The 22,919-nt window shown below is 64.0% G+C and overlaps 3 protein-coding genes across 3 annotated transcripts; all 3 read left to right on the forward strand.

Moving 5' to 3' along the window:
• The first annotated feature begins 1,773 nt into the window (after positions 1–1,773).
• On the forward strand, positions 1,774–5,975 carry CHLRE_16g686173v5 (uncharacterized protein). Its single transcript, XM_043071564.1, has 9 exons — positions 1,774–1,950; positions 2,059–2,172; positions 2,516–2,606; positions 2,928–2,991; positions 3,500–3,583; positions 3,802–3,943; positions 4,552–4,628; positions 4,952–5,116; positions 5,355–5,975. Exons 2-9 carry the CDS (start codon positions 2,143–2,145, stop codon positions 5,743–5,745), a joined length of 1,044 nt encoding a protein of 347 aa, XP_042916287.1. The 5' UTR covers positions 1,774–1,950; positions 2,059–2,142; the 3' UTR covers positions 5,746–5,975.
• Positions 5,976–6,023: 48 nt separating this feature from the next.
• On the forward strand, positions 6,024–15,685 carry CHLRE_16g686286v5 (uncharacterized protein). The gene is made up of 13 exons (XM_043071570.1): positions 6,024–6,175; positions 6,353–7,442; positions 7,904–7,980; positions 8,162–8,242; positions 8,496–9,539; positions 9,764–10,741; positions 11,056–11,094; positions 11,408–11,525; positions 11,867–11,976; positions 12,805–12,930; positions 13,285–13,344; positions 13,753–13,854; positions 14,691–15,685. The coding sequence occupies exons 1-13, from the start codon at positions 6,050–6,052 to the stop codon at positions 14,754–14,756; spliced, it is 4,017 nt and encodes a 1,338-aa protein (XP_042916288.1). The 5' UTR covers positions 6,024–6,049; the 3' UTR covers positions 14,757–15,685.
• A 168-nt stretch (positions 15,686–15,853) lies between these two features.
• CHLRE_16g686398v5 (uncharacterized protein) lies at positions 15,854–22,676 on the forward strand. The gene is made up of 9 exons (XM_043071573.1): positions 15,854–16,024; positions 17,551–18,201; positions 18,551–18,589; positions 18,903–19,020; positions 19,361–19,470; positions 20,049–20,174; positions 20,531–20,590; positions 20,944–21,045; positions 21,876–22,676. Exons 1-9 carry the CDS (start codon positions 15,950–15,952, stop codon positions 21,939–21,941), a joined length of 1,347 nt encoding a protein of 448 aa, XP_042916289.1. The 5' UTR covers positions 15,854–15,949; the 3' UTR covers positions 21,942–22,676.
• Positions 22,677–22,919: the final 243 nt, after the last annotated feature.

Raw genomic sequence — 22,919 nt, forward strand, 5'->3', positions numbered from 1 at the left:
GGTCAAGACTAAAGCCCGAAGGCCAAGCCCAAAGACCCGCCGCCGTGGAGGACATTCCTGGGGACTTCCGCGCGTGCAACTGATAATACAAGTTGAATGGTTTGTGTGCTAGCGCGTGACCTCATAGCCCGTAGGGTCACGGGCGTTCGCAGGGGAACTTGCCACAGCTGTGGTGAGCATACGTGGGGGTCACGCGCTAAGCGTCAGGACGCATCTGCTCGCGGGGGTTGAAGGGGGGTGCCACGGTGCGTGGCGTGTGTGTTTCGCCTCCACGTGAGATGGGGTGCTTGGTCCGCATGGATTTGCGAGGTATGATGGGTTGTATACTAGGTTAGCCCATGTATATGTGGGCGATGTAGTGGTCGCATGCATGAAGGTTGCGGTGTGCGCGTGCAGTGTGCCTGGGGCACGTGCGGGGTTGCATGGCCGCGGCTAGCCTGTGCACGTGCCATGGCACGTGAGAGGTCCCGTGCATCGCGTGTTGGCCTTGACCGGCCTGACCGGCCTGGACCGGCCTGGTCAAAGGGTCGTGTCGTACGTTGACTAGATGCCGTACAGTGACCCCGCTAGGGGGCTATATAAGGCGGAGTTTGGGCTAGGCTGATCATACCAGACACACGCTCTGAGTACCTGGTCGATCCCGATCCCTGCCTCCCCTCTGTAAGTCATATGCTTGGCTTACTTGGCCCTTTCGCCTCTTGCGCCACTGTGCGCCAGCTTCTCCTTGGCTTCCCTTTGCGCCCTTGGGCGCCAGCCTCCCTTGGTTTCCCCTCGCGCCCCTGCGCGCCAGCCTTAGTGCCTAAGACCAGCAAACCCCAGCTCGGCAGCACGGCTCCTTTCCCCCTCTCTCTCCAGCCCTTTTCCCCGGGTTGGCTGAAGGCACGGCTTAGGCGGTTTTCGTGTCAGCCGTTGACACGCAGGTGGTTCCCGTGCTTGGTACCTTCCCCGTAACATTCCGCTACGCTTCCGCATCTCGATTAGTCTCGATTTCTCCTCCTTATCTCGATAACTCTCTGGTCTACCTTGGCCTCATCAATACAGTCTTATAACACCGGAGCCAACACAGAACGAGACCGTTGCAGTGGAAGCAGTGCTGCGCAGGCTTGTCACTCCGTCCCCACACGCGTGACAGGCGGGTTATAAGGTCCTTGGCCCCTCCATACACACCGCACCAAAGGTTTTAATTTTTGTGTGTGTACACCTTTGTGTGTGTGGTGGGTTTTGCTTGCCACATGCTGGTGATGCTGGTGTGGGCATTGCGACCTGGGTGCTGGGCACCCTGGCTTGGTCGGACTGTCCCTTCTTGTAATGTCACATTCATTGCGACGGCCAGCGTGCGTCAATGCGAGGCAATGTGAGGTGGCAGCCTGGCAGGCAATGAGTGTGCAGGGTTCGCGGTGTCACGGTGTGACATCAACCCGTGCGCGCACAGTATCAAGACGGGCTGTGCTTGGAACCGTGAAACCCCAAGAGACCGCGCGCAACGACGTGCATCATAGAATTGGAGGGCGTCCCGAATGCCTCACCCAGCCCCAACAACCAAGCTCGGGATCCTCCAGGCTCCGGCTCCGGCTCCGGCTCCTGCCTCCTGCCAGCTAGCCATCAGCCGCCATCCCTCTCGCTCAGCATCTTGCACTCTTCCTCCGCACCAGCCCATGAAACGGGCACGTCATGCCTGCTTATGGGCGGCAGCTTTTGAAGCAAACCATGGGGGCAAACGTGCAAAACCGGACCGGACTTGATGCTGAGTTCCTTACAAAGTTTGTAATTTAAACACTTGTATTAAGCTTGAATGACTCTGAGTAGTTTATCGTGTACCACGCGAACGCCTTGACAGGGTTTCATATAGAAGCGCCACGCCTCAGAGCAACAAGACTAAAATTATATTGCTGGTCAGATATATCCGCTGCAAGGATGGGTAAAGGAGGCACTCGCTTCGTGGGCGACTCGGTAAGCTAGTAGAATTGGTTGTGAGGGCCCGGTCCGGAGCCACAGTTCATGGCAGCACGTTGACTGCATTGTTTGTATGTGCCTGTGCATTGCTCTTGGGGCGTGCAGGTCAGCGTCCGGTCAGGCAAACCGAGTGCGGGAACCAGTTTGCGGGAGATAAAGAAGAACATCGACAAGTTTCTCGAGACGGGTATGCACCCAGAGCTGGAGCGTATGCGACAGGTGCGGCCAGCTTTGCTGGGAGGGGCAGCACAAGGGGGACAGCAGGGGGGCAGGAACAGAATTAGGCCGACTTGGCGCCAGCAAACAGGGCCCTGGCGGCCCCTTGGGGTGCTGAACGGATTGCATGACGCAGCAGAGGGGCTTGTGCGAAGAAAGCAGTGTTTGTCTGTGGAGCGGGGGGTGTGCCGTGGCTGAGCGCAGCACGGAAACCGCAGTTGACAGACCCGAAGGGCAGCGGCTCGGGCAGCGGCTCGTGGGGGGTGGGCGCTCCTAGGGCCTCCCCGCCCCATTATCACCTCCGCGCCACGCCACACCGCACCACCCCACACGCCACGCCGCGCAGGAGCACACGCTGCAGATCCCCGCGCTCCCCGACCTGGACATCAACCGCCCCTTTGTGTTCATGGACATTGCGGTGGCCAACAAGCCCATGGGTGGGTGGGGAGCGGCCCATGGGTGGGTGGATGAGGAGTGGCCCATGGGTGGTGGGCGGGTGGGTGATGGGGGGTGGCCCTTGTGGGTGGGCGGGCCGCTGGGAGCACAGCTGGGAGCAGCTAATGGGGTGGCGGGTGTCTGGACGGGTGGTTGAGCTGCGCGCCATGGGCTGAGCGACGTGAGCTGTGCTGTGGCTACTGTCGCACGTTTGAGCGTTGCCGGCACGAGCCCACGGCCAGGCCGTACCCCACGCCACCCCTCGCACCACCTCCCTGCCCCCCCCCTGTCCCCCCGCTCTATCTGTTCCTCCCCCCCTCCAGGCCGGCTGGTGATTGAGCTGTTCGAGGACCACGTGCCGCAGGCCGTCACGCACTTCCGCAACCGGTGCGGCGAGGGAGGAGGGGGCGGAGGGAGCGGAGGGGGAGGTGGGGCAGCAGGCGGGAGAGGGGGGGAGGAGGCGGGAGGAGGGAAGTGAGAGAGGATATGTGGGGGGGAGGTGGGGGAGAGGATGGAGTGGGCAGGCTTGCTAAGGCAGGCGAGGTGCGGCGAGGGGCTGGTTGGCAGAGAGGCCTCAGCCCGCGCGTTTGGCTCTGCCAGGCTTGGCGCGCTGCGCAGGATGTTCACTCGAGCTTCCTCCCGTTACCGCCCCCGAGCTGGAGCGCGGCCGCCCGGACAACCGCTAATGTGGTAACGACTTCGTCTGCAGTCGTCAGTGCATCCTGTACCGCTTTTCCAAACATCCTTGCAAACCCCCGCTGCATGCCGTACCTACACGCACACACACATACACACACGTCTCATACACTGTCTTTGCGCAATGTTTTCCTTGTGCCCTTTAACACACGTCTCTGTCCCATGTGCTGTCCTCGCACACACGCCACACCCCACGCAGCTGCATGCCGGGCTCCGCGGCGGGCCTGGCCGGCACCGCCTTCCACAAGCTGCTGCCGCGCTTCGCGCTGTACGGCGGCCGCAAGTGAGTAGTGCGGCAGCAATGCCTTTTCCCCTGCCCGCTGCCGCATGATGATACCGAAACGCAGGCCGCCTGCGGGGTGGTCCTATGCGGCGGGCCTGCAGCCTGCGGGGGTGTGCTTGCTGGCTCCCTGTCCTTCCGCCCCTGACGCCTGCCCTGCCCTGCCCTGCCCTGCCCCCCCCTGCCCTGCCCTCCTTCTACCCTATGTGGCCTGCCCCCAGCCCGCGCGCCAGCGACGGCGTGCGGCTGCCCTCCAACCCCCACATCCGCGCGGTGGAGGGCGGGCTGGTGGCGGTGGGGCTGGACGGCGAGGACGTGGTGCTGCTGCTGGACCGCGCGCTGGCGCTGGACTCCAGCCACCAGGTGAAAGCGGGGGGAGGGGCGGGCCTGGGTGGTGGTGGTGGTGGTGGTGCTGTTTGTTGTGGGGCCACTAGATTGTTGGGATGCCCAGTCGAAATGTGAGTAAGGGTAGAGTGGGTGTGTGGGGTAGCCTCGGTCCGCCTCGGTTGTTGTGGGATCATCGGGTTGGTGGGTGGGTACAGGTAGCTGAGTCGACATACGAGTGAGGGTAGGGGGTGGGGCGGACGGCGGCTGTGGGGCAGCCCGGCCCAAGGGTGGGGGAGATGTTGCGGAGTGGGCAACCTAAGGTGTGGGTGAGAGCGGCGTGGGGCGGACTCGAACAAGAAGAGGTTGCGGCCTGCCCATGTGGGTAGGATGTGTGTGTGTGCGGGGGGGGGGGTGGCTGTAAATACAACCCAAACTAAACCGATCCAAGCCAAACTAGCGGAGCACAGGCAGAGGCGACAGTTGCAAGCGATCATACGAATGGGGGGGGTAGCTTCGGTCTGAGTCTCAGGGTGTTGGCGGGTCGCCCGGGTACCCAGAACAGGGGGCTTGACGCGCGTGTCCCCGTGCACGCGGCTTCACATGCACACACATGTACCGTTACTCGCTCTCTCCCCCTACCTCAGGTGGTGGGGCGGGTGCACAAGGGCAGGGAGATGCTGGACAAAGTCGGCGACCTGCGCACGTTGCCGCCCGACGACGCGTGAGTGGTGGGCGGGGGGTAGTGTTTGCAACATGCCAATCCCACACACACAGAGAAACCAAGGCCCGGAACCAGCCCACATGGGCGCGCTGGGCGGCAGGTGGCCGGGTTGTGGGTGGGCCAGTGGACATGACTACTCTAGGTTAGAAGACGGCGGTGTGGGTGTGGGTGTGGGTGTTGCGGCGGAGTCCACCAACCCCGATCACCAAGTGCTTGGGTGTAGCCGTCTTGTCCTTCATTCCGCGCCACCCCTACTCCCTTTCACCTTGCTCTGTACCGCGTCCTGCCCTCCGTGCCTCCGTGCCTCCTGCCGCCAATCACAGGCCGGCCCAGCGCGTCACCATCACGCGCTGCGGCCCCACCGACCGCCACGGCACCCACGAGGCGCTGGAGGACGCGGCGGGCGGCGCGGCGGGCGCGGCGGCGCGGGCGCAGAGCGCAGCGGCGCGGCTGGCGGAGGCGTCGGCGGAGGCGCGCTCATCCGTGCTGTGAGTACGGCGTGCATGTGTATGGGGGGGGGGGGGGTTAGAGGGCGTGTGTGAGTGGGGAGGCAGGCTCATGGCGTCGGAGTTGCGGGTTCTAGCAGACGCCAGGGCTCCGCCATACCGGTATCAGCGGTGGCGTCGCGCATGGTAACAAAGCAGGAGCAGGGAGGGTCGCTCCGTGACATTAACACACTTACTTAGCCCACTCCCCACCCCACCCCACCCACACACGCGCGCACAGGGACGCGCTGAGCGAGGGCCTCAAACGGAAACGCAAGCCGGCGGCGGCCGCGGCAGCGGACACAGGCTCGGACTCAGACGAGGAGGACGAGGAGGACGGCGAGGGCGGCAAGGGCGCAAAACAGAAGCGGGAAGGCACAGCAGAGGCGGAGGCAGCGGGGGGCGTGGGGCCTTCGGGCTCGGCGGCGGGGACAGGCGGGCCGGGTGGGGCGGCGGCGGCGGCGGCGGCGGGAGTCGCTGCTGCGGCACCGGCGGCACCCAAGGATGCAGCGGCGAAGGCGCAGGCGGCGGCTCGGAATGTGAAGGCGCGGATGTTGGACAGCATGCTCGGAGACCTGGGCGGCAGCGATGAGGAAGACAGCGACAGCAGCGGCAGCGGCGAGCAGGGGTAGCAGCGAGCAGGGGCACTCGTCAAAAGCAGAGTCGGTGGCGCAAGGCGGTTGAGGGATGCCATCTTTGATGAGGGTCGAGATCGGAGGGGACAGTCTGCACTGTAACAGTATGCGAACGCGCGTAGAATATGAGCATTAAGACCAATCAGCAACAAAGAACAGGCGGTGGGTTCAGCGGCTTGTTTGTCGACAGGGTTTTCGCGAGACTTCTTTTCCTTTTCAATATAAAGTACATATTTTCTCGATGGAATGATAATGTTTCATTTCGCGTCATTTAGCTAAACCAGCACAAAGTACCTCGAGTATGCGACCACCGCCGCCGCTCGGTGTTCGCTGGGGCTCTTCGCTGACCAGGTTACCGGTCCGGGAGTCTCATGTGCATCATAGAGCACTGCTTCAGGGTCTCCTAACTCAAAAGGGCGCAATACGGGTGAGAATCGACGAGACAGGTGTTGCAGAAGGGGCTTCAGAAGGCGCCGTAAATGATCGTAATGTGTCAGGACTGATATGGGTTCGTTAAGAGTAGCATTACCTGAGCAAATTGGGTGCAAGACTGCACCTGGCTGCAAGTGCACACCCTGGACTTGAGCCCCGTGGTAAACAACAGGCGCCCTGGCGACCAGCGGCATCCTCCTCGACCTCGCCGACTGCGGCGGACAGCGCCTCCCCAGCGGACGTGGCTGCAACCGCGGCGCCGACGCCGCCGCTGCAACGGCTAGGCAAGGGCAATGTGGCACGGTTTGGCATGGCCCCCGCCCACGCGGCCTACAGCAGGGGCGCTCAGAACGACTTATCAGCAGACCCGCTATCAGAGGACGTAGCCAGCACAGCCATTTCCATCTCGCCACTCTCTGGTGCTGGTGCTGGTGATGCTGCAGCTGCCGGCGCCAGCGCCAGTCGGCTGGAGCCTCAGGCGGTGTCTCCGCCGCTGTCGCCACCGCACCCTGCGACCGGCAGCAGCGCTCAGAACCGCGCCCTGGGTGCCCTGGGCACGGCCGCAGCGGTCATCGGCACAGCTTGGTATTTCTACGCATTATGGCTAGAGGGTCAAAAGAATAAGAAGGAGAAGCAGCAGGGGGAGGGAAAGAAGGGCCAAGCCGGCGGCGGTCAAACAGCGCAGCAGTCTGGGAAGGGAGCGGCGGCACAGCCGGCACAGCTGCCGCTGCCGCTCATGGCGCCGGGGACGGGAGCTGGGACCACGGCCACGGGCTCCGCCCTAGCCGCGGGCGCTGCTGCTGCTACAGCAGCAGCAGCGGCCGCAGCAGCAACAACAGACACATGGACTCAACAGCAGCAGCAGCAGCAGCAGCAGCAGCAGCAGCGGTTGGCAACTGCTATCGGCTCGGCGGCACCGGGCTTGGGCCCGGCAGACGCGGCGGCAGAGGCGACGGAGGCCGAGGCGGACGCAGCGCTGCTGGCGGCGGCCGCCCGCTGGAAGGCGCGGTCAGGCGGTTGGTGGCGGCAGTTGAAACGGCTGTACTACATCAGCTTCGGATCGCAGTACGGCATCGTCCCGCGCAGCCACGTGGATGCCGTACTGGCGGTGGCGGGCGTGGTGCCGGCGGCGACCACTGCTGCTACAGCCGCTGCGGCGGCTGCTGCAGCCCCCACGGGGAACCCAGCGCTGCTGGTGTTTGAGGACCCGGGCGATGCCGAGTATGCGGCCAACGTGCTGTGGGAGGACCTGGTGGCGGGAGGTGGGTGCGTGTTGAGGTTGAGGTGCAGGTGAGGGCATGGGGGGGTAGTTCCTAGACACAAACCAAGAAGTCAAGGGTCGGTAGGGATGTGGAGGTGGAGGTCTGTGGAAGTGGCGGTGGTGGGGTTGGGAGTTGCTGCATGTGTACTGGGGCGAGGGGCAGGGGCAAGCAGGGGAGCATGCGCCCTAGAGTGCCGCCTGTGTAGTCCAGTCTGGTTCGAGTGATCCCTTGTGCACTCGAACCGGTGCCTCATGGCGGGACTGCTGCGCGCTCGCACACACACCCTGTAGCCGCCTTCAACAACACTAGCAAGCAGCTTGCTGACAGCAGCAGCAACCAACATGCTTGCCTGCACCTCTAGCACCTACACACGTACCCATCTGTCCCCAACGACGCCCCGTGTCCCCCCCGCCGCCGCCCCCGCCGTGTCCCCCGCCCTGCTGTGTGTATGGTCCTGTCAGGCGCCCAGCCGGCCGGCCCGCGCCCGCCCTCCATGGGCGTGCTGTCCGCCACGCCGCTGTTCCTGGAGGACCTGGCGGTGAGGGGGAGGGGGGGCGTTGAGGGGCGGGGCATGTGTGTGTGTGTAGCCGTCTATGAAAAGGAAGCGTCCCCTCCGTTGCAACACAGAGATGCACACGCCCATTCGTCAAGAGCTAACGCACGTACGGTGCACACACACCCACACACCCACATCCCCCCCCCGCTGGCGCCCGCCTCAGGCTGTTCGCGCCGCCCCCCTGGAGGTGGTGCCGGCGGACGGGCTGGGCAAGGAGCGGCTCATGGCGGCACAGCAGCTGGAGGTAGGGGCGGGGGCAGCTAGGGGGCAGCTAGGGGGGCAGCTAAAGGGGGGGGGGGGCAGCTAGGGAGCCAGCAGGGGGATATGCCGTGGGGATATGCTGGGTGAGGCACGCAGCCTCCGCACCACCTGCCCGCACGGGGCCGGCCCTCCTTGCCCCCACTGCACACCCCCACATAGTCCAACACGCCCCAGCACCCCCTCACGCCGCCGCCCACCGCCCACCGCCTGCCGCCGCCTGGCCCCTGCGTCCACAGCTACTGCTGGCGGCGCTGGTACGGGGCGCGCCGCCCGACGCCGCCGCCTCCCTGGTGTCTCTCATGCAGCGCAAGCTACGGCGCCAACAGCAGCAACAGCAGCAACAACAGCAGCAACAACAATCAGAGGAGGAGGAGGAGGAGGCAGAGCGGGAGGCGCGTGCCGCCAGTGGCGGCGGCACCAGCACCAGTGGCCGAGGTGGCGGTGGCGGCGGTGCCGCCGCTGCAAAGGACCCTCTGGATGTGCTGCGTGCCGCCCGACCTCTGGAGGCGGAGACGGGGGTGCGGGGGCTGAAGCTGAAACTGCCGGGCAGGTTCGACTTCCCAGGGTTTGACAGCCCGCCAACGCCGCCGCCTCCGAACGCCGCCTCCGCCGCCTCAGTCCCGGCAGCAGCAGCTGCGGCAGCAGCGGCAGCAGCGCCTGAGACAGTGTCGAAGCCGCCGCTGGCAGCAGCGGCAACGGATGCGGCAGCTGGGGCAGCGGCAGCGGCAGCTGCCACGGCGCCAGCAGCGCAAGAGGCGGCGGCGGCGGCGGCGTTGCCCGCGCTGCCTCTAGTGGAGGCCTCCGCAGTGCGTGAGCCCACCTCCGCCTCCTCCTCCGCTTCCTCCTCTGCATCATCTTCTCCGGCCTCAGTCCCAGCTGCCGGCGGCTTCCGTGGGGCTCGGGACGCAGTGATTGAGGCCGAGCTGCTGCCCGTGTACACGCCACCGGTGACATCTACAGCAGCTGCTGCTGGCACTGCTGCTACAGCCGCTCCAGCTGCAGCTACAGCCGCTCCGGCTGCAGCTACAGCCGAGGAGGAGGCGCTCCGGGAGTACCGGGAGCTGGAGGCCCTGCTCAGCGGCGGCGCGGTGGTGGCGGCGGCGGCGTCAGGCGCGGCGGCCAGCAGCACGCCGCCGGCGCAACAACCAAGTGCTAGTGCGGGTGCTGCTACAGCTACTACAGCTGATGCAGCTGCTGCTGCTACTGCTGCTGCGACTACTGCCGCCCGGCCGGCCAAGATGAGGGCCTCCGAATTTGCAGCAGACCTCATCAGCAAAAGGGTGAGTGAGCAAGGCAGCGAGTGAGCGAGGGAGCTGGGTTGCTAGCTGGGAGGGAGGGAGCTGGGTTGCTAGCTGCTTCCATGTTTACTTTATTAGCCACCGTATGGCCGTAGAAGTCCTGGCCCAGAGTGTGTGCATGCGTGCTTGACACGCGCGCCAAGCGCTTGCATGCATGATGGCCGCATCCGCCAACCCCCTCGCCGCCCCACCATACATGCACCCAGGGTCCCACAGACGCCGCCATGGAGGAAGCCCTGGCGGCCTTGGAGGCAGCCGAGTCGCGGCAGCTGGCACGTGACGCCGCCGACGCCGCTGCTGGAGGTGGCGGCAGCGACGGCGACGAACAGGAGGAGGACGTGCTGGATGAGTACTACAGCATCTTCGGGAACGGCAGTAGCAGCAGCAAGAGCGATGTCAGTAGCGGCGGTAGTAGCACCGCCACCACGAGTGGCTCCGCCGTCGCCGCCGCATCTGGCGGCGCCGCCGTGGGTGACTTGGCGGCTGAGGTGGGCGACGCGCAGCGGCAGCTGGCGGCGGTGGTTCAACAGGTGGCGGCGGCGCACGCGCGCGGCGCGCCGCCGCCACCCGCCGCCACCGCCGCAATGCAGCAGCTGCAGGAGCAACTGGCGGACCTACAGCGGCGGCTGGCGGCGGCGGCGGCCGCCGCCGCCCCTGCTACAGCCGCCGCCTCAGCATCACCGCCGCAGCCGGCTACAGCCAAGCCCGTGCCCCCAGTGGCGGCACCGTCAGCAGGGGCCGACCTCGTCACTCCTCTAGCCAAGCCAGGCAGTAGCAACGCCGGGGGCAGCGGCAGTAGCAGCAGCAGTAGCAGTGGCAGTGGCAGCGCGGATGGCAAGGATGGCGCACGGCGGTCGTGGGGTGCGTGGAAGACGAATCGTCGCATTCAGGAGGCTGAGGCGACTCTGATAAAGACCGCCGCCAAGACGCCCAGCTTCATGGCCGCCGCCCCGGCCGTTTCAGCTTCCTCTTCATCGTCCGCCACCGGCAGCAGCAGCAGCAGCAGCAGCGGCGGCGCCTCCACCCGCGCAGCTACAGCCGCGCCGCCAAGCGGCGCCAGCAGCAGTGGGGGCAGTAGCGCCAGCCGGGCTGGGGGCGGGTCGGGAGGCAGGGGCGGCGGCGAGGAGGACGAGGAGGGCGTGACGGTGGTCAGCCGGCGAGTGGGCACCAACCGCCCCGCAAAGGTTAGTGCTGTTCGCGTTTTGCACGTGACTAAAATACGGCATACTGATCATCTGTTCGGCGTGGAATTGTGGAATTATTTGTTTCGTGTTACCCAACCCCGGCTATCCAGTGTCTGCATTGACAGCGGGTTAATCACAGGCCCTCTCAGTCTCAAACCTCCCGGTGTCGCATCGCTGTGTCGCCACGTGCTACAGCCACCTTAGCACCTCAGTTGAGCTGTGCTTCATCTTCCGCCCGCCATCCACAACATCATCCGCCCCAAACACACACGTGACTTGGTCCGTCATTGCGACACGACGTGCCGCCCATGCAGGTTGTTGAGACCCCCGAGGCCCGGCAGGAGCGAGTCAAGGTGCGTGCGTGTGTGTGTGTGTTTGTTTGTGTTTCTGTGTGCATGTGCGTGTGCGTGTGTGCTTGTGTGTTTGTTTGTGTTTGTGAGCACAAGGAAAACAGCGTGCGCATGCATGCCTGTGTTTTCGTATGTGCGCGTGTGTCTACATTCCAGCCGTATCCATGGGTGGCCGCTGCCAATGAGCGCCAAATGGGAGGTGTGTTTGCGCATGCATGCGTGCATGTGAGCGGCATTCCATACGGCACCCTGCATGACCCGGACTCATCCACCCACTCATGCCCGCCCCCAACACTCCCACCACACATTCCTGCAGGAGGCACTGCGCGTGTTCTCTGAGACCGGCGGCGCCATCGGCGACGACGGCGACGGCGGGGACCCCGGAGGGGAGGACCCCGACCCACTGGGGGAGCTGCTGCCGGGTTACACGGACGGTGGGTGCCGCGGTTATGGGTGTGGGGTGGGTGGAGTGGGGCGGGGTTGTAATACCAGCCCAAACTAAACTAACCAACTAAAACGAGGGGGGTGTTGTGTGGTTCGTCTGCGCATGGGGTTGTGTGGGTTCTTGGCGTTGTGTGTACGGTGCTTGCTGTGGCCGTTTGCACACCCGTGCTTGGAACTCAAGAGGAAGAGGCCGGCGCATAAAACACGCGTGTGTGCCCTCCCACTCTCCCGCTTGACACATCCTCCCCGACTCTTCCTGTTTCACATTCCTCTCCTCTCCTCTTCCCCCTGCTCCCTCCCCCTCTGTCGCCTCCCCCTCTCGTCCCCCCAGCCTCCTCCTCCTCCCCCTCCTCCCGCGCCAAGCCCTGGTGGGCCACCCGCTACCAGGCGCTGTACCTGCCCAACATCGGCTACCCGGACGGCTCCATGGGCTTCCTGCAGGTATGCGTGCATGTGTGCTTTTTTTGGGGGGGGGGGGATGTGTGTGTTTATTAAACGCAAAACAAGGAGTTAGTTACGAATACCCGCCCATTATATCAAGCGGCCCGCTGTGACCCGAAGTGTGTGTGTGTGTGTGTGTGTTTTTGTGTGTGTGTGTGTGTGTGCGTGCGTGTGTGTGCGCGTGTGCGGATTTGCTCCAATCCCCAGTAGACCAAGGCCCAGAGTGGTGGATATGGCCGAGCGGTCCGGGGGTTGGTGTCATCAACTCATTTAAGAAAACAGCAGAGAGACGAGGACGCATTGGGGGAGGGGGCAGCCGGGGGAAGGGGGGGAGTAGCTGTCCATGCAGCGCGGAGTGGTTGACGAGGGCGGCGTGTGTGGACAAGTGTTCCCCGGTCACGGGAAAAGGGGCTGAGCCCCTCCACAGTCTGAGGCCGAACAACCTCATCGCCCGGACATAGCCGGGGTCGGTTTCCACAGGCACATAGCCAAACCAGCTGCATATCTAGCAGTCGCGATGCCACAGCAGAGCCAACCGTAGCACAGTTGTCAACAGCTGCACTACATGTCATGCCGCTACGCATGCCCTGCCAGCCCCACCGCGGACCGCTACCTAGACACCAGCCGGCTCCTCGGCCTGCGCGCTTGCGCCGCTTCTTGGGCGTGACGGCGTGTGTGGAAAACGGGGCGCTGCAAGCGAGGGGTCCAAGTTTCCATCCCACAGGTGCAGACCACGTCCCGCTCCTCTACCGCCCTGAGTGTCCTACTTCCTACCGTCTACCACTTCCTTAACTAATCATGAATGTTATCCCCCCCCGCTCCCCCTAGGTCAACGTGTCGCTGAGCCCTGACCGCCGTGACATGCGCGTGCTGGCCTTCGCCGACCGCGCAGACGCCACCGCCGCCATCAGCCTGCTGGCGGCCTGGCCGCAGTACGCAGGCACCGACCCGCGGGTGGGTGCGGCAGGGTTGGAGGAGGATAGCGCAAGGTGGGGTGGGACGGGGGGGGAAGCGGAACACCACCTGCCAATACGTAGGTAGGGGCAGGAGGGGGAGGGGCACTCGAAACCAGTTGGGATGCTGGGCTTGTGGTGCTTGGGTGCTGTCCATCCGCCTGTGGCATGTGCACCCGCTACCCCCGCCTCCCTTTCCTCTGTCTTTGCATGCACGCTCCCTCCGGCCTCCGCACGGTCCTTCACACGTGGAGGCCCTCCCACGGGACCATGTCGCTGATGGGATGTCGACGCTCTCCTTTCGTGCTTTACTACAACACTCCCCCTCCCTCTCCCTCCCTCTCCCCCTGTGCAGCTGAGCATCATGCCCACAGCCACCATCATGCAGCAGCTCAAAGACATGTACGACGAACAGGTGGGTGGGTGCGAGGGGTGTGTGCATGTACGTGTGGAACGAAATGCCTCGTACGACACATGTATGGTGTGTGTGTGTGTGTGTGTGTGTGTGTGTGTGTGTGTGTGTGTGTGTGTGTGTGTGTGTGTGTGTGTGTGTGTATGTGCGTCATGCATGACCGACACAGCGGCTTCGCGTGTGCCCCTCGTGTACGCGCGCGCGTCTGCTATCTGGCGATGGGGCTATTCCCTGCGTGCTGCCATGTGTATGCACACCGCTACTCTAGTTTGCAGTCCAGCAGCATCCTCTGGGTGTCGATTCCGCAACCCTTCCCTCTCCTGTCCTCTTCTCACAGTATCCTCGCACACCCCTCCTCCCTGACACCTCCCTCCCTCCCTCCCCTCGCCACCGCCACCGCCACGCCTGCAGCCCGGCCTGAACTCGGACGTGAGCCGACCCCGCGGCCTGGCCGTGTTCCGCCGCGGCAAGCTGCCCATGCGGCCGGGCATGGGGCCAGACGAGTTCCTGCAGGTGGGGCGGGGCCGGTTGGGGTGGGGTGGGGGTCGTGTGGGGTGGGGGAGGGGGGAAAGAGGTGTGTACGCGTGTGTGGGTGTGGGAGAATGGTGTGTGCGTGGGGGCTGCGCGGGCGTCAAGGCTTGTGTGGTGTGTGTTCGATCAATGGTGTCCGTGCCCGTAGCGTCGTCGCTGTGTACAAGTACGCAGCTAACTTTTGCGCGTCTGTGTCAAGTATGACCTTCTTCATAACGCTACCTGTAATACCAGAAGCCAACCTAATGTTGGCATCAATTGGGCACTCCAGCATAACGTGCTTTCATCTTCCACACTGCACTGACATAGCCTGCAAACCCTTCCGCTGCGTGGGCGGTATTGACCCCCCGCCACGGGGCAATTCACCTCGACTTCCCGGCATCCTAGCCTGAACCGTATCAGCGCGATTAGGGGCTTGTGCGTAACGTGCTCGTTCATGTGGCTTAATTTGCCCTGCTGGCTGTGTGAGTAGTGAGTCGTGGCTGCCCTGCATTGCGCCGGGCACCCAGTGCCGTACTGCTGTGCTGCGGCCTTGCTCCACCCGGAGTGTGCACGTGCACACCTCGTCCCATGTGCCCCCCCCCGCTTCCTTTTCGCAACCCGTTCCGCACGTCCACCTCCAGGGTCCCGGTTCCCTACAATCCCATTCGGGCCCGTGGGGGTGGCCCCACGGGGTGGCCTCGTCTCCACTCCCACCCCCATCCCCATCCCACCTCACCCCATCCCCACCCCATCCCCATCCCACCCCACCCCCCAAATAATCATGGATGTAACCCCCACCCCACCCCACCTCCAACCACCTCACACCTCACACGCAGGTGGTTGTGTACCAGTACGCGGCACAGCGGGCACTGGCGAGGACCGGATACGGCTTCACAGACTGAGGAGCAAGAGTGAGGAACACTGCTGGGCCCGGCTGCGCCGGATAGAGCGCGGAGGGCTACTGAGCGAAGGGTTGTGGGGAATAAGCAAGGCGGGTGGAGCCGGGATGGAGTAGGAGGAGAGCGCAAGGAAAGACGTTAGGCGCGGCTGGCTAGAGCTTTGCGTGTCACGCGGGAGTGGGATTTGCCGAAGGGTGCTGCCCTGCTTGAGAGTACACCTACTATCAGAGCCTGGCAGCTTGTACTTGGACGTGCGAAGGGGCGGGGCGGACAAGGCACGCAGGTATAAAGAAGGCGAAGGTAAGAGGCTGCGAGGGGTAGCGTGTCGGAGTCCGAACCGGGCTACATCGGACGCGCCCAATGCAGGTAGGGGGAGGACCCAGTGCCCCGCGGGCGGACGGGGCGGTCACCCACCTGCGGCTGCGGCCACGGTGTCAAGTACTGCAACCGCCTGAAGCGCCAGAGCTCCCCGTGAGAGGAAGGAGGCCAAGAGAGAGAGAGAGAGCTAGTCGGACCTTTGAAGTGCTGCGGGGGCAGCGGGCGGCAGCGGGCGGCGGCAGGGGCGGCAGCAAGGGCGGCGGCGGCGGCGGCGGCGGCGGCGGCGGGACGTGGGCGTAGTACTGGTGAAAGTGATTGACATTGGGTTGATGGGGAAATGGCTAGACTCGGGGTGTGTTAGGTATGGCATGCATGAAGCGGTGAAGGGGTACGTGAGACGTGAGCGTGCGGGTGGTGTAATCGACAAGACTGTGAGGCTCCCAGGTTGCACCGCGACACGGTATATTTGAGTAGAGAGCGGCCCCGGCCGCCCAGCTCAAGTCGTGTCGAGAGCGTAGCTGTGCACGCCAGCTGCATCGAAGCATGCGGACATGCATGCGGCTTGGACGGATGGGTGTGAGTGAAGTTGAGGAGCGGTGCGCACACGAGCGTCGGCGGGAGGGCGGGGGGGGGGGGGGGTAGGTCACCGCGGAATGGGACGAGGCGCTGCCGCCCGCAGCGCCCCGTGGGCCCAAACGCGCCGGCAGATTTGCCTTCACGTCTATCTGTTGCCACATAAGGCTCTCCCCTATATGAAAGCTTACAAGCCACATTAACTCAAACTAACAAGCTCCCTTTCGACCAATAAATCCACGACGCAACACTGCCGCTAGACAGTCACAGCGTGCAGGTGCCACCGCGGTTTTGAAGCTCACGCAATGGAGGGCAGCAAAGGAGGCCAAGGCGCCGGGAGCAGCCGCGGCGAGGACGCAGGAGGCGCCGGGCGGGCTCAGGTAAGGACGCGAACCCTACCTGAGCCCGCCCGGCGCCTCCTGCGTCCTCGCCGCGGCCGCTCCCGGCGCCTTGGCGTCCTTTACTGCCCTCCATTGCGTGAGCTTCAAAACCGCGGTGGCACCTGCACGCTGTGACTGTCTAGCGGCAGGAAAGGGGAGCTTAACTGCGAAGTGAGAGTGCACCGTCCTTAACTGGATTGGCTTAATTAGTTATTGCTGCAAAGTGGGAGTGGCTTGTAAGCTGTTTTTTAGGGGAGAGCCTGACGCAGCACGAGCGTGAAGGCCTTCAGAATGTGCCGGCGCGTTTGGGCCTGCGGGGCGCTGTCGGCGGCACCGCCTCGTCCCATTCCGCGGTGACCCACGTCATTCGCGTGTCGCCACCCGCTTCCCGCTCCCCCCCCCCCCGCCCTCCCGCAGACGCTCGTGTGCGCGCCGCTCCTCAACTTCATTCACACACATCCGAGCCTCGCTCATGCATGCCCGCATGCTTCGATGCAGCTGGCGTGCACAGCCACATTCTCGACACGACTTCACGCACTTGGCTGGTCACCTTCCTGCAGGTGCGATGCGGCTCTGCCTCGCGAGTGTGGCGTTGCGGTGTGTCTGTGTGGTGCTATCGCCTGGCCGGGCGCCCGGAGCGTGAGGAATGCGCGTCAGCAAACTTCCAGCCAGCCAGCAACTCGTCGGTACAGTAACTCCGGCGTTAGACCAGCCGCGCACTCTTGCCCTGCCTCAGCCAATTGTTTGCCATTTGTCGGGTATGGGAATTAGCTGCGCCCTAAGGGACTTTACCAACCTGCCTTGCCACTGTCCCATCACACATTCACGCACTTGGCTCGGCGCTCCATACAGTAACTCCTGCGTTCGACCAGCCGCCGCGCACTCCTGCATGCCCTGCCGTCGCAAATTGTTTGCCATCTGCTGGGGTCTGGGAACCATACGGGACTCCACCAACCTGCCTTAACACTGTCCCATCGCATATCCATCCAGCAAACGGCCTCAACGTAACCAAAACACATGTATGCTGGGCTGGGCACATATCGGTCCTTCCGGCCATATCGTCACAATAACTCGAGGGCAGCCGTGGAGTTGTCCCATCCACACGCGCCCCAATGTGCGATGCAGCGCCTTCAGGCCTATGCCATAGCAACCCTTGCTTGCTTGCAACATGTGTGTGCCAACGCGTCACTACCATACATTCCGCTAGCTGTAGTCCGCACCCACACTCACATGGCCAGGCCCTCACAGCCTCCGGGGTGCAAGCACGGAGTGCAAGCGCACCAAAGAGCTAAGAGTGCCGCCGTCTGATACAACAGCATGCGTTGCTTGGAATGCCCAGACAATGTAAACATGCATGGCCCCTGGCGGCGGGCACTAGGGGCACCTGCTGTCAAACCGGCTGCTGGCCATTGCAACTAACAGCAGCAGCTGAAAGGCCTTCCCAGGGGCCTTACCCGCCGCTGACTTCCCCACTGCCCGGCGCCGCGGGTGACTTGGCGGCTGAGGTGGGGGACGCGCACCGGCAGCTGGCGGCGGTGGTTCAACAGGTGGCGGCGGCGCACGTGCGCGACGCGCCGCCGCCACCCGCCGCCACCGCCGCAATGCAGCAGCTGCAGGAGCAACTGGCGGACCTACAGCGGCGGCTGGCGGCGGCGGCCGCCGCCGCCGCCCCTGCTACAGCCGCCGCCTCAGCATCACCGCCGCAGCCGGCTACAGCCAAGCCCGTGCCCCCAGTGGCGGCACCGTCAGCAGGGGCCGACCTCGTCACTCCTCTAGCCAAGCCAGGCAGTAGCAACGCCGGGGGCAGCGGCAGTAGCAGTGGCAGTCGTGGCAGTGGCAGCGCGGATGGCAAGGAGGGCGCACGGCGGTCGTGGGGTGCGTGGAAGACGAATCGTCGCATTCAGGAGGCTGAGGCGACTTTGATAAAGACCGCCGCCAAGACGCCCAGCTTCATGGCCGCCGCCCCGGCCGTTTCAGCTTCCTCTTCATCGTCCGCCACCGGCGGCAGCAGCGGCAGCAGCAGCAGCGGCGGCGCCTCGACCCGCGCAGCTACAGCCGCGCCGCCAAGCGGCGCCAGCAGCAGTGGGGGCAGTAGCGCCAGCCGGGCTGGGGGCGGGTCGGGAGGCAGGGGCGGCGGCGCGGAGGACGGGGAGGGCGTGACGGTGGTCAGCCGGCGAGTGGGCACCAATCAACCGCCCCGCAAAGGTTAGTGCTGTCCGCGTTTTGCACGCACGTGACTGAAATACGGCATACTGATCATCTGTTCGGCGTGGAATCGTGGAATTATTTGTTTCGTGTTACCCAACCCCGGCTATCCAGTGTCTGCATTGACAGCGGGTTAATCACAGGCCCTCTCAGTCTCAAATCTCCCGGTGTCGCATCATCGCTGTGTCGCCACGTGCTACAGCCACCTTAGCACCTCAGTTGAGCTGTGCTTCATCTTCCGCCCGCCATCCACAACATCATCCGCCCCAAACACACACGTGACTTGGTCCGTCATCGCGACACGACGTGCCGCCCATGCAGGTTGTTGAGACCCCCGAGGCCCGGCAGGAGCGAGTCAAGGTGCGTGCGTGCGTGCGTGTGTGTGCGTGTGTGTGTATGTGTGTGCGTGTGTGCGCGCGCGCGTGTGTGCGTGTGTGTTAGTGAGCACAAGGAAAACAATGTGCGCATGCATGCCTGTGTGTTCGTATATGCGCGTGTGTCTACATTCCAGCCGTAGCCATGGGAGGCCGCTGCCAATGAGCGCAGAATGGGAGGTGTGTTTGTGCATGCATGCGTGCATGTGAGCGGCATTCCATACGGCACCCTGCATCACCCTTACACACATCCACCCACTCATGCCCGCCCCCAATACTCCCACCACACATTCCTCCAGGAGGCACTGCGCGTGTTCTCTGAGACTGGGGGCGCCATCGGCGACGACGGCGACGACGGGGACCCCGGAGGGGAGGACCCCGACCCGCTGGGGGAGCTGCTGCCGGGTTACACGGACGGTGGGTGCCGCGGTTATGTGTGTGGGGTGGGTGGAGTGGGGCGGGGTTGTAATACCAGCCCAAACTAAACTAACCAACTAAAGCGAGGGGGTGTTGTGCGGTTCGTCTGCGTATGGGGTTGTGTGGGTTCGTGGCGTTGCGTGCGCGGTGCTTGCTGTGGCCGTGTGCACACCCGTGCTTGGAACCCAAGAGGAAGAGGCCGACACATCAAACACGCGTGTGTGCCCTCCCTCTCTCCCGCTTGACACATCCTCCCCGACTCTTCCTGTTTCACATTCCTCCCCTCTCCTCTTCCCCCTGCTCCCTCCCCCTCTGTCCCCTCCCCCTCTCATCCCCCCAGCCTCCTCCTCCTCCCCCGCCTCCCGCGCCAAGCCCTGGTGGGCCACCCGCTACCAGGCTCTGTACCTGCCCAACATCGGCTACCCGGACGGCTCCATAGGCTTCCTGCAGGTATGCGTGCGTGTGTGCTTTTGGGGGGGGCGTGTGTGTGTTTATTAAACGCGAAACAAGGAGTTAATTACCAATACCCATTTCATCAAGCGGCCCGTTGTGACCCAAAACGTGTGTGTGTGTATTTGTGTGTGCGTTTGTTTGTTGGTGTGTGTGTGTATGTGTGTTTGTGTGTGCGTTTGTTTGTGTGTGTGTGTGTGTGTGTGTGTGTGTGTGTGTGTGCGTGCGTGTGCGTGTGCAAATTTGCTCCAATCCCCAGTAGACCAAGGCCCAGAGTGGTGGATATGGCCGAGCGGTCCGGGGTTGGTGTCACCGATTCCACTAAGAAACCAGAGAGACGAGGACGCATTGGGGGGAGGGGGCAGCCGGGGGGAGGGGGGAGTGGCTGTCCATGCAGCCCGGAGTGGTTGACGAGGGCGCGTGTGGAAAACGGGGCGCTGCAAGCGAGGGGTCCAAGTTTCCATCCCACAGGTGCAGACCACGTCCCGCTCCTCTACCGCCCTGAGTGTCCTACTTCCTACCGTCTACCACTTCCTTAACTAATCATGAATGTTATCCCCCCCCCCCGCTCCCCCTAGGTCAACGTGTCGCTGAGCCCTGACCGCCGTGACATGCGCGTGCTGGCCTTCGCCGACCGCGCAGACGCCACCGCCGCCATCAGCCTGCTGGCGGCCTGGCCGCAGTACGCAGGCACCGACCCGCGGGTGGGTGCGGCAGGGTTGGAGGAGGATAGCGCAAGGTGGGGTGGGACGGGGGGGAAGCGGAACACCACTTGCCAATGCGTAGGTAGGGACAGGAGGTGGAGGGGCACTCGAAACCAGTTGGGATGCTTGGCTTGTGGTGCTTGGGTGCTGTCCATCCGCCTGTGGCATGTGCGCCCCCGCTGGGCCGCTACCCCCGCCTCCCTTTCGTCTGTCTTTGCACGCTCCCTCCGGCCTACGCACGGTCCTTCACACGTGGAGGCCCTCCCACGGGACCATGTCGCTGATGGGATGTCGACGCTCTCCTTTCGTGCTTTACTGCAACATCCCCCCCTCTCCCTCCCTCTCCCCCTGTGCAGCTGAGCATCATGCCCACAGCCACCATCATGCAGCAGCTCAAAGACATGTACGACGAACAGGTGGGTGGGTGCGAGGGGTGTGTGCATGTACGTGTGGAACGAGATGCCTCGTACGACACATGTATGGTGTGTGTGTGTGTGTGTGTGTCATGCATGACCGACACAGCGGCTTCGCGTGTGCCCCTCGTGTGCGCGCGCGTCTCTGCTATCTGACGATGGGGCTATTCCCTGCGTGCTGCCATGTGTATGCACACCGCTACTCTAGTTTAGTTTGCAGTCCAGCAGCATCCTCTGGGTGTCGATTCCGCAACCCTTCCCTCTCCTGTCCTCTCCTCACAGTATCCTCGCACACCCCTCCTCCCTGACACCTCCCTCCCTGCCTCCCCTCACCACCGCCACTGCCACGCCTGCAGCCCGGCCTGAACTCGGACGTGAGCCGACCCCGCGGCCTGGCCGTGTTCCGCCGCGGCAAGCTGCCCATGCGGCCGGGCATGGGGCCAGACGAGTTCCTGCAGGTGGGGCGGGGCCGGTTGGGGAGGGGTGGGGGTCGTGTGGGGTGGGGGAGGGGGGAAAGAGGTGTGTACGCGTGTGTGGGTGTGGGAGAATGGTGTGTGCGTGAGGGCCGCGCGGGCGTCAAGGCTTGTGTGGTGTGTGTTCGATCAATGGTGTCCGTGCCCGTAGCGTCGTCGCTGTGTACAAGTACGCAGCTAACTTTTGCGCGTCTGTGTCAAGTATGACCTTCTTCATAACGCTACCTGTAATACCAGAAGCCAACCTAATGTTGGCATCAATTGGGCACTCCAGCATAACGTGCTTTCATCTTCTACACTGCACCGGCATAGCCTGCAAACCCTTCCGCTGCGTGGGCGGTATTGACCCCCCGCCACGGGGCGATTCACCTCGACTTCCCAGCATCCTAGCCTAAACCGGATCAGCGCAATTAGGTGCTTGTGCGTAACGTACTCGTTCATGTGGCTTAATTTGCCCTGCTGGCCGTGTGAGTAGTGAGTCGTGGCTGCCCTGCATTGCGCCGGGCACCCAGTGCCGTACTGCTGTGCTGCGGCCTTGCTCCACCCGGAGTGTGCACGTGCCCACCTCGTCCCATGTGACCCCCCCCCCCGCGCTTCGTTTTGCAACCCGTTCCGCATGTCCACCTCCAAGGTCCCGGTGCCCTACACTCCCATTCGGTCCCGTGGGGGTGGCCCAACGGGGTGGCCTCGTCTCCACTCCCACCCCCATCCCCATCCCCATCCCCACCCCACCCCACCCCACCCCACCCCCCAAATAATCATGAATGTAACCCCCACCCCACCCCACCTCCAACCACCTCACACCTCACACACAGGTGGTTGTGTACCAGTACGCGGCACAGCGGGCACTGGCGAGGACCGGATACGGCTTCACAGACTGAGGAGCAAGAGTGAGGAACACTGCTGGGCCCGGCTGCGCCGGATAGAGCGCGGAGGGCTACTGAGCGAAGGGTTGTAGGGAATAAGCAAGGCGGGTGGAGCCGGGATGGAGTAGGAGGACAGCGCAAGGAAAGACGTTAGGCGCGGCTGGCTAGAGCTTTGCGTGTCACGCGGGAGTGGGATTTGCCGAAGGGGTGCTGCCCTGCTTGAGAGTACACCTACTATCAGAGCCTGGCAGCTTGTACTTGGACGTGCGAAGGGGCGGGGCGGACAAGGCACGCAGGTATAAAGAAGGCGAAGGTAAGAGGCTGCGAGGGGTAGCGTGTCGGAGTCCGAACCGGGCTACATCGGACGCGCCCAATGCAGGTAGGGGGAGGACCCAGTGCCCCGCGGGCGGACGGGGCGGTCACCCACCTGCGGCTGCGGCCACTGTGTCAAGTACTGCAACCGCCTGAAGCGCCAGAGCTCCCCGTGAGAGGAAGGAGGCCGAGAGAAAGAGAGAGAGAGCTAGTCGGACCTTTGAAGTGCTGCGGCGGCAGCGGGCGGCAGCGGGCGGCAGCAGGTGCGGCAGCAAGGGCGGCGGCGGCGGCGGGACGTGGGCGTAGTACTGGTGAAAGTGATTGACATTGGGTTGATGGGGAAATGGCCAGACTCGGGTTGTGTGAGGAATGGCATGCATGAAGCGGTGAAGGGGTACGTGAGACGTGAGCGTGCGGGTGGTGTAATCGACAAGACTGTGAGGCTCCCAGGTTGCGCCGCGACACGGTAATATATTTGAGTAGAGAGCGGCCCCGGCCGCCCAGCTCAAGTCGTGTCGAAAGCGTAGCTGTGGACGCCAGCTGCATCGAAGCATGCGGACATGCATGCGGCTTTGTTGGGTGTGAGTGAAGTTGAGGAGCGGCGCGCACACGAGCGTCTGCGGGAGGGCGGGGGGGGGGGTAGGTCACCGCGGAATGGGACGAGGCGGTGCGCGCCGACAG

Source organism: Chlamydomonas reinhardtii, chromosome 16, assembly GCF_000002595.2.
Source record: "Chlamydomonas reinhardtii strain CC-503 cw92 mt+ chromosome 16, whole genome shotgun sequence".
NCBI classification, from domain to species: Eukaryota; Viridiplantae; Chlorophyta; class Chlorophyceae; order Chlamydomonadales; family Chlamydomonadaceae; genus Chlamydomonas; species Chlamydomonas reinhardtii.